Source organism: Mya arenaria, chromosome 9 (genome assembly GCF_026914265.1).
Source record: "Mya arenaria isolate MELC-2E11 chromosome 9, ASM2691426v1".
NCBI lineage: Eukaryota > Metazoa > Mollusca > Bivalvia > Myida > Myidae > Mya > Mya arenaria.
Window position 1 is genome coordinate 12,433,648 of NC_069130.1, and position 10,100 is coordinate 12,443,747.

Here is a 10,100-nt window from a genome sequence, read left to right on the forward strand (position 1 = left end):
TTTATCACTTGTCAATCGGTATTCCTCGGCTAGTATCAAGATATGGTCTATCTCGAAGCTTACCGGAGATGGCCGAGTTGTTACGATTGTCTATCTCGAAGCTTGCCGGAGATGGCCGAATTGTTACGATTTGTCACTTGTATTAAATTTGCCTATAAATAGTTATTGCACAACAGCTATAAATAACTTATTACACAATCATCGGCGGCGTAAATTCTATTTAAATTGATTGTGAAATAGCGTTGCTTCATTTTCATCAACGTAAATGGTACGTAGCGTTTTACAAATGTAAAGATGTTTAAATAATTCACTAAATTATCCAAAAAAAAAATACTGACACAAAACACGCTGGAATTACTAATTCAATAAATAGTGGGGGAAATCCGGTGTTTATAAACCGATACACATGATTATAACGAGATACAGATGCCTAGCTATTATGTTATAACAAGAACGCACATATCTATGTACACATATGGTTTTATTTTTTAACTATAATACTACTATTACTACTAATAATAATAATAATAACAATTAATAATTATAATAATAATTATATTTATAAAAAATAGCAAATAAAATAAATAAGTCTACGTCTTATTTTTGAAAAATCTACATTTTCTTAAAAGCATTTGTTTTGAACGAATTTCTAATGTCTAATTGTACAGGTTTTTCCAGATCAACCATGCAGTATAAACGGCAGAATTCCAAAATAAACGTTTACGTTACCATGGAGGACAATAAACACGCGCAAATTGTTCCGTCAGTGGTACCAACCGTTGTTAGCTGCTTATTTGACAATTATGATGGATTTATTGACTATTCAACGAAAGTGAATGTTGGACATTGTAGCACAATAAACGCAAGTGACATTAAAACTGATGCAAGGTCTGTGAAAAGTGTCGGGAAATACTCACATTTAGATTCTATTGGAGCATATGGATATTCAAATACAAGTTTTTCCTCTGACATCATTGTGTCAGATTCCGACAGTGATTACGTAAATGACGTCTCGCGACGCCAGCTTCTAGAAAACGGGTTGACGCCGTTTATAAAAGAGGAACTGAAATATTCCATTCAGACAAAACGGTTAAAAGAGGGAAAGCAGGAATTGAAAGTGGAATTTAGCCCCCCACCGGAAGATGTGGTATGTAATTCAACGTTATTTTAAGCAAAATTTACCGCAACCATTAATTAATAATTTGCGATTCAATTATTGTTTCAACATATCAAAAATCTTTGACAATCAAAAACAAAACAAAATCTCTTGACGTACAACTAGTTTGACTAATAGTGTACATTCTCATTTATACGTGTGACAAACAATACATAAAGAAAGTTCGCTATTTCCCATGTTCTATTTTAAATACCGTATGACAGAAGTTTCCGGTTGGGAATTTTATCAATCTTTTTGCAAGGGTTCTTGGAAGCGAAGACGCTCAAAACGTATTTGGAATCAAGTTAGGATGGTAATAATATTGATCGATTTGTCATGTTGTTTGGTATTAATAAGCCAATGTGTAAACAATTTGAAGTATCTTTAATGGAGGAAGCGGCAAATTGGACATAAACATCTTAAAGGATTAAATTTATTTCCCAATAAAATGCCTTCTCTTAAATTAACCCGGATTTTGTTACAGCTTACACCGGAAGAGGAAGAGCGTGTAGAAAAACGGCGCGTGCAGAATAGAATGGCCGCGCGCCGCTTCCGGGACAAACAAAAAGACAGAGCCCACACTTTGCAGAAGGTAAATTTGAAAAAAAAAGTTAAACAATAGTATCAATATCTATTTGGTATTACTTGCAACAATCTTGGCTTTGTAAAATACTTTTAATTTTGCTTCGTGATATTGCTATTTAAACTTACGATCACAGGGTTAAATGTGTGTGTTTGATGCAGTAGAGGAGCTTTGTGTTTGATGCAGCAGAAGAGCTTTGTGTTTGATGCAGCAGAAGAGCTTTAACAACACAGATATTTAAGCAGCAACATTATCTAAATTGAATAGTATCTTTACAGGACAATTAACCAGATTTTGAAAAAAAAAAACATTCATTTTTTCGATATTTTGGAATGCTTTCAAAAGAAAACCATGAAGGCATGTTGTATTTTTTGAAAATCTCGTTGAAGCGAATTGTTCACATTAGGAAATACAAAACAAAACAGTAAATTAAATCAAAGGTGTGGTGTGTCCATTTATTTGTCATTGTCTGCCTATCAGCAAAAGCGTGTTAATGAGAGAAACTTGATAATATTGCATTATGTTTTTATCGATTGCTTGTTAATTGTGTCAACAGTTTTTGTATATCTCGTTCCGTCCTTAAAATGGAACTAAATATTTATAAGTACAAAAAAGTAAATAAAAAATATTTATTTGTTTTAACAAGATTAATCACATAAAATCAAGGATATGTTGGTGATTTATTTTATTATTGTAACATTTTAGACATTAAATGTCCATTATATAAAAATATATATACACATCAATATGTTTATGTATAAACCTTACATCGTTATCATTTTCATGTGTTTTAGGAGTGTCATCGCCTACAAAGCATTCAGACGGAGTTAAGGTACGAACTGGCGCAGGTACGAAAGGAAAGGGACGAACTCCGCCAGACGCTTGATCAACACATGGCCGTCTGCCCGCTACAGTTTCCCGCGCATTTCCATGCGTCAACTTCGAATTCTTGACAACATGTGAACACTGTCAACTATTTTTAGAAACGGACTAAACTATCGTGATGTCAACATTTTACCTCATAGGAGCTGAAAACAGGAACACGTTTTAATGGAGTTTTCTGGAATTGCATTCATAACAAAACAAAAGTGTTTTCCCACAAAACAGTTGTGAAAAGGAACACGTTTTAAAGTATATATTCGAGGAGAAAACCCCAATATATGTTCCCACGGTTGTCAGTGTGAAAAGGACATTTGGTCACCGGAATGCAGCAAAAAAAAAAAAAAAAAAAAAAAAAAAAAAAAAAAGTAGTGTGTTTTTGGCCTCTTTTAAGGATTGCAAGCTTCATGAAGACACGACATCGAAAGAGAAATTTCGTCATGAAATCTTTGGGGTCAAAATTTGAAACTGTTCGATAATGCAGGAGGTTTTATCATTTTGACGTACTCAGCTTTTTATTAACCACACGATCAATTTCGATTTACTGTATGTAATTACATGTATTAACATTATCAAATGACTAATATGTATTGTTAAGGAAAGAAACGTCAAGCTGAGATTGTTGAAATATATATTCGCCATATCATTTGTCAGTATTTAATTAAAATCAGCATAATTACAAATTTGTAAACGCACAATTATACATGCGCGCTTATTTATTTATGTATTTATTTATTATCTATTTATTGTTACATTTGTTCAAAATACAGCACCAAAAAACAACAAAGTGTTATTTTCTATATGAAGAAATAAACGTTATGCTTCATCTATGAACTCCTGACTTCACTTGGATTTTGGCAGAATATTTTGCTTATTTATTAAAACAGTAGAATTAAAATGCCACACGAGCGCTCGAGTACAACGGGGTCAGTGGTCCAGAAATGTAATATAATTCATGTTCATGTTATTTATGGAGGTTGTTGAGGTGTGGGTAATACTATCATACCTCCACCCACCCCGTTCTAAAAAATGGCTGAGGACCGATATCACCCCCAACCACCCAGGACCCCAGCCCTAAACACTATAATTACGTACAAAACAGCTAAACTTTTGTTGCGTTCCAACTATTCGACTATCATGTACAGACCTAGTTTTCTTGATCGCACCAAGATATAGGGTCTATGAGTTCAACTGACAAATAGGGTTAGGGGCTTATTCGTATAGTAAGCCCTTACAGAACCCATACGGTAATGACCTATTTTAAAGCAGGAACAGAACAGAACATAAAATTGTTTCACTTCAAACATTCAACAATGTACATACATACAATTAAATAGATCAAAATTACCCTTGGTGATTTTAAAAGCAGGAAATCATCATAAACCGTTTAGTTGGTACGTCTTCGCAATATATCGATTTCTACAGGGGACAAGCCCACTGACCACCAAAAGTCAATGGTTTCCGATTGTTGAGGGTGTAACGTCCGTTTCCGTTTTTTTTTAACCGACCTTCATTTTCTTCCTTAATTCTGTGAAACAAATTCATTATTAACGATTTTGAGTCCGCGTATTTTAAGTAGTTGCGTTTTGTGCACCGTCCTTCATTTTCATTCTGTGTTCTGTGTGACAAATACTATTCTACGATTTTAAGTCTGTGAATCAGTTATGTGTACAGCATACAACCCTTTTGAGTCCCGAAAACTTTTGAAGAGGCCCACGAATACCGCGTACCACCATTTAGAGTCCCGAAAACTCTTGAAAAGGTCCACAAATACGGCGTACCACCATTTAGAGTCCCGAAAACTCTTGAAAAGGTCCACAAATACGGCGTACCACCATTTTGAGTCCCGAAAACTCTTGATAAAGGCCCACGAATATGGCATACCACCATTTTGAGTCCCGAAAACTCTTGAAAAAGGCCCACGAATACGGCATACCACCATTTTGAGTCCCGAAAACTCTTGAAAAGGTCCACGAATACGGCGTACCACCATTTTGAGTCCCGAAAACTCTTGATAAAGGTCCACAAATACCGCTTACTGCCGCTAACTATCCAAGGTTTCTAACTCCAACGGGCATTACGTATGCTTAAAACGAGTTGTCTCGTTATGATGTCTATTAAAGGTTATTTATTACACTACCTGCATTTCACAACTGATAGGTAACTATTTAAATCGATAGTAATATTAATAGTAAAATACATGGACATGCATTTGGCAATTTAAATCGATTGTGAAATGGTTCCAATCACTATATAAACGTCCATTATACGGAGCGTTTATTTCGTAGGTAAAACGTTGTCTGTGAAAGACTTAAAATAATACATGCGCTTGGTGTTTAAGTAATAGTTAGAATATATTGTGCAATATCTTATGATGATCTTATGAAATGTTGAGCTAGCGAAGCGAGCGCGCCTTTCTTGTATTATATTCCAACTGACTTATATTAAAACGTGTGTTCAGCAGGCGGGAACCAAATTATGACGTGCGTGTCTGTTAATTAAAGCAGCACTCTCACAGATTAACAGTTTTGACTTTTTTTTTAGATTTTTTCTCAGAACCAGCGAATTTTGGTATGAATGTCTTCAATTCAGTCATATAGTATAACCCACATTAGAACACTTCTCAATTGTTTGGAAAACTGCTGAAAACGTACTTTTCATAAAGCGTTAGTAATGCTTTAAGCCATAAGCCATAAAATATCATTTTTCGAACAATAATATGAAAAAACTGCAATCTAATCTTTTGTCAGCAATTTTGCATCACTGCTTTCCAGACATTAAAGCAAAAGCAAAACTATCTCATTCCAGGGCAAAAAATATTGTACAGGTTTTTCCAGATCAACCATAAGTTGTCAAAACGGTTGTATTGTGATAGTACACGTGCACATTTTACATGTCTTATCAATTTTGCGTGAAACTTATTGGGATGCCGATAGACAATCATTCCCATTCATCAGAAGTAAGACAATGAAAAATCTATGATGTATGCATAGCATCATCGCTCTCGTGTACGATAATGATAGGCAATATCATTGGCTAAAAAATAATGTTATAATCTAAGTGTGACATTAAAGATGCACTCTTACTCCGAAAATAGACATACCACATTTAATAATATAGCTTTAATATTCTAAAAGGATGAATAAATGTCGAAAACAATTGATTTTATGAAGGATACCTAGTTTAATTTGAAGGAAATGAGCATCAAACACGGTATTTCTTCCTTATAAGACTATAGTAGACCACAGTATATCTTTTAGCATTCACCAATCATTTAATATTTTTGCACTTTCTGCTGTTAAATACACGCTTACAGTCTTGTTATCAGTAATAAACATTTTTCATAAATGCATTATTTAGTAAGTAGTTAAAGATTTATCAGTCAAAATTGGTATTTGTTATACATGTGTATGTATTGATTTTAAATAGGAGTGTCACTTGAAATTACCTGTAATACATGTACTAATAAAAGTACTAGCTATAAAGATAACTTATACTATGAGTTCGCTGGGAATCCCACCACTTTCGCGGTTTACGTCGTGTATAAAAGGCATCCATCCTGACGTTAAAATTAACAGTTCAAATCGTTCAATGCCGATAGAGGGAACATTTTGATAATAAAAAAATAAATAAGAAAATGAATACATAAATAATAATGGTAACAATAATAATAATAATAATAATAATAATAATAATAATACAAAATAATAATAATAATAATAATCATAGTAATAACATATAATGACATATAATAATAATAATAACAATAATATTTTTCAATGAATGCGAAACAAAGATACGCTTTAATTTTTAAAAAATTCAGTCTGATATTCTTTTTTCGAAAATACGCAAGTTTTAGATATCGCATTAGGTCAGCAAGAACATTTCTCATGTTTAAATTTACAGCCTAGATCCAGCTGAAAGATGCTGTATAAGCATCAGAAATCCAGAATAGACTGTTACACTACCATGGAGGAAGATAAACACGCGCAAGTTGTTCCGTCAGTGGTACCCACCGTTGTTAGCGGATTATTTGACAATTCGGAGTCAGATGAAAACACTGACTATTCAACGTCAGATAATGTTGGACAATGCAGCACAATAAACGCAAGTGACATTAGATCTGATGCAAGGTCTGTGAACAGTGTCGGGAAATACTCACATTTAAATTCTAATGGTGCATGTGGATATACAAATACAAGTTATACCTCTGAAGTCGTTGTATCAGATTCCGGCAGTGATGACGTCGATGACGTCACACGACGTGAGCTTTTAGAAAACGGGTTGACGCCGTTTATAAAAGAGGAATTGAAATATTCCATTCAGACAAAACGGTTAAAAGAGGGAAAGCAGGAATTGAAAGTGGAATTTAGTCCCCCACCGGACGATGTGGTATGTACGAGTATTTCAATAAACTTTACCACCACCATAAATTCATTAATTTCGATTTAAATATTGTTTCAGTATCTACTTTTCCCTGAGGGATTTGCAAAATATTAAGAAACAACTCGACGTACAATTATTCAAACTTGTACATTCACATCGAAAATCCGTATTTCCCGTGTTTTTTTATTTAAATATATAAATACCGTATATTAGTCGTTTCCGGTTCGGTATTTTTCAATCATTTGACGAGGGTTCTAGGAAACGAGGAGAATCATTAATCGATGTGAAAACGAATTATAAGTGTAATTAGAACTCGACCTACATTTTCAGCCAATGAAATTGCAAATAGGCAAATCATTAAGTACTTGGTTTGATTATTTACTATTTCTAAGATCCATCTATTTGTTTAAAATATGCATTCAACTAAAATGTGTTCCTTGGAATTGACAAGCTAAATTTAAACACTTTGAACTTTCATAGAGGAAGCGGCAATTCGACCTAAACTTTGTATAGGCTAAAATACGTTACTTTTCTACCTACTAAAATTGCCTTCTCTTTAACTAACCCGGACGTTGTTACAGCTTACACCGGAAGAGGAAGAGCGTGTGGAAAAACGGCGCGTGCAGAACAGAATGGCCGCGCGCCGCTTCCGGGACAAACAGAAAGAAAGAGCCCACACTTTGCAGAAGGTAAATTTGAAAAGCATTCAATTTATTCTTTTTAGATTAAACATATATGTGGTAAAGCTTTTAAAAATAGTGCTTTTATAAAAAAATGTTAATTTTGTTTCGCATCACTTTTGCTTTGAAAGTAGCGTCATTAATGCACAAGTCAATTGTAACCACGCCCCCCCCCCCCCCAAAGGTCCGGGGGTATACAGGGGACAGCCGAGGAAATGGGCCGTGTTTTTACCTTTCAGGTGGCCCCGCAGTGCCGGGTGAATGCGGTGGTTTTGTCTTCGCACAAAATATAGCGGGGAGTGGGCCTAACCTAAGGTCCCTTGGGTGAGGGGGCATTTGGCAACAGTTTATATCCGCAGGGCGGTGATTTTAGGCGGGGTTGGCTGGACCGAAAGTCAAAGTCCCCGCAATTACCCGGATCGGGGGGGGGGGGCGTTGTTACAAATGACTGGTGCATAACCTCAAGGAAAACCCTACTTGAACTTATGACCGCATGGCTAAATGTGTGTATTTTTATGCGGAAGAAAAGACAAAAGCAATTTAAGTAGCAACATAATTCAAGCAGAAAAGTATCTTAACCATTTTTTTAAAGAACCATTTGCCTATTTGATTTTAATGGATTGCAATTAGAATAAAACCACAGTAAGTGGGAGAGGTGTTTGTACGAGTTGTAAAACAAATCACGTTTAAGAGAAATATCTATACATGGAAAACCAAATCAATCCTTATTATCAATTTAAATAGTTCTCTCAATCGAAGGAGTGGCGTGCATATTTAGATATCATAGTGAGCTTATCATGACATGCATGTGTTTATGATAGTAACTTAATAATAACATTACATTCTCTTTGCATAACATTCTTGTATCCAATGTCAGTTTTTGTATATCTCATTTTGCACTTAACAATCACGGCACGATATATTGATAAGAATAATTTTTTTTTATAAATATATGTTTTTAAAAAAAAATCCACTTATGATCACGAACATGGTGGTAGCTATGTAACATCCGATATAATGTGAAAATGGCACGCCTACTAATTTAAATGAGGCGGTGGCTATGCGCCACACGAACATGGTTTATATGTCGGTGATTAATATAATAATTATTGTAACATTTTAGACATAAAATGCACACAGCTTATAAATACACATTAACATGTTTTTGTATACGCCTTATATCGTTTACAAAAATTTCATATTATTTAGGAGTGTCATCGACTACAAAGCATTCAAACGGAGTTGAGGTACGAACTGGCGCAGGTACGAAAGGAAAGGGACGAATTCCGCCAGGCGCTTGAACAACACATGGCCGCTTGCCCGCTACAGTTTCCCGCGCGTTTCCATGCGTCAACTTCGAACTCTTGACAACATGTGAACACTGTCAACTATTTTACTGTCAACTATTTTTAGAAACAGACGTGATGTCAACATTTTACCTCACAGGAGCTGATATTAGACAGGAACACGTCTTTATGACTTTCCCTGAAATTGCATTCAGGCATATCTAAACAAATTCGGTTTCCGGCGTTTTTATTGCTAGTCCAATATTTTTGTGATCGTTATTTTATCACATTTTGTAATACACATAAATTATCTGAGGACTGACGCGTTTACATGTAGACCCGTGACAATTTAGCGACGGGTGTCAGTGTGAAAAGGATCATCAGACATATCTTTATCAATAAAATAATAAAAAAAACATATTGATTCCTGAAATACCGAACCGTTATTTATTGACATCTTCATTGGAAACAAACACGATTGTTTTTGGCCTCATCAGAAGATTACAAGACTTCTAAAAACGTGACATTTCGAGAGGAATTTCGTCATAAAAAGTGGGGTCATATACTGGAACGTTTCGACATTGAAATATAATTTCAATTTACTCATCACGACATGCCTGGTTTTTAAATGATCATATGAACAACTCGGGTTGTCATCGACATTTAAAGACAATTGTTTGGCATTTAAGTCAAATGACAGGCTGTTAGCAAGGAAGTAAACTCGATTTCGACCTTTGAAATCTATATTCTCCATATCATTTGTCAGTATATATATATATAAAAAAAATTTGACACTGTTACAACTTTGTAAACACTCAAGTATACATGCACCCTTATTTATTGTTACATTTTTTTGCAAAAAATACAAAATAAAATGATATTAGTGTTGTTTTTGATATGAGATAAACATTTTGCTTAATATATATATATATATATATATATATATATATATATATATAAACTCCTAAGCTCGCATGATTAAAGCAGAATAATTTTGCTCATAAATTTTGAAACCAGCTGCATTTAATGCTTCATTTTAAAAACAGCATCTTATTAAACATCAATATACAACTGAAGTAATATCTCAAAGTTCAATTTAAGAAGATTGTGTTTGATGAAGTCAATAAAAT

General features: G+C 34.3%; 2 protein-coding genes across 5 annotated transcripts; both read left to right on the forward strand.

The window, feature by feature from the left end:
* The first annotated feature begins 399 nt into the window (after positions 1-399).
* Positions 400-3,378, forward strand: LOC128202683 (activating transcription factor 3-like). Of its 2 annotated transcripts, XM_052903733.1 has the most exons (4): positions 400-467; positions 669-1,147; positions 1,641-1,748; positions 2,534-3,378. In XM_052903733.1, the coding sequence occupies exons 2-4, from the start codon at positions 686-688 to the stop codon at positions 2,690-2,692; spliced, it is 729 nt and encodes a 242-aa protein (XP_052759693.1). In that variant the 5' UTR covers positions 400-467; positions 669-685; the 3' UTR covers positions 2,693-3,378. The 2 variants fall into 2 exon arrangements, with proteins under 2 accessions (XP_052759693.1, XP_052759692.1); XM_052903732.1 differs by lacking the exon at positions 400-467 and having other exon boundaries at positions 570-1,147.
* A 2,349-nt stretch (positions 3,379-5,727) lies between these two features.
* On the forward strand, positions 5,728-10,092 carry LOC128202684 (protein c-Fos-like). 3 transcript variants are annotated; one of them, XM_052903735.1, is made up of 4 exons: positions 5,728-5,831; positions 6,525-7,010; positions 7,586-7,693; positions 8,894-10,092. In XM_052903735.1, the coding sequence occupies exons 2-4, from the start codon at positions 6,543-6,545 to the stop codon at positions 9,050-9,052; spliced, it is 735 nt and encodes a 244-aa protein (XP_052759695.1). In that variant the 5' UTR covers positions 5,728-5,831; positions 6,525-6,542; the 3' UTR covers positions 9,053-10,092. The 3 variants fall into 3 exon arrangements, with proteins under 3 accessions (XP_052759695.1, XP_052759694.1, XP_052759696.1); XM_052903734.1 differs by lacking the exon at positions 5,728-5,831 and adding an exon at positions 6,205-6,276; XM_052903736.1 differs by lacking the exons at positions 5,728-5,831; positions 8,894-10,092 and adding exons at positions 6,205-6,276; positions 7,924-8,049.
* Positions 10,093-10,100: the final 8 nt, after the last annotated feature.

Coding starts and splice junctions, on each gene's coding strand:
- LOC128202683 (XM_052903732.1), top strand. CDS start 653: ATGTCTAATTGTACAGGTTTTTCCAGATCAACCATGCAGTATAAACGG. Junction 1,148..1,640: donor GCCCCCCACCGGAAGATGTG/GTATGTAATTCA, acceptor ATTTTGTTACAG/CTTACACCGGAAGAGGAAGA. Junction 1,749..2,533: donor GAGCCCACACTTTGCAGAAG/GTAAATTTGAAA, acceptor CATGTGTTTTAG/GAGTGTCATCGCCTACAAAG.
- LOC128202684 (XM_052903735.1), top strand. CDS start 6,543: ATGCTGTATAAGCATCAGAAATCCAGAATAGACTGTTACACTACCATG. Junction 7,011..7,585: donor GTCCCCCACCGGACGATGTG/GTATGTACGAGT, acceptor ACGTTGTTACAG/CTTACACCGGAAGAGGAAGA. Junction 7,694..8,893: donor GAGCCCACACTTTGCAGAAG/GTAAATTTGAAA, acceptor CATATTATTTAG/GAGTGTCATCGACTACAAAG.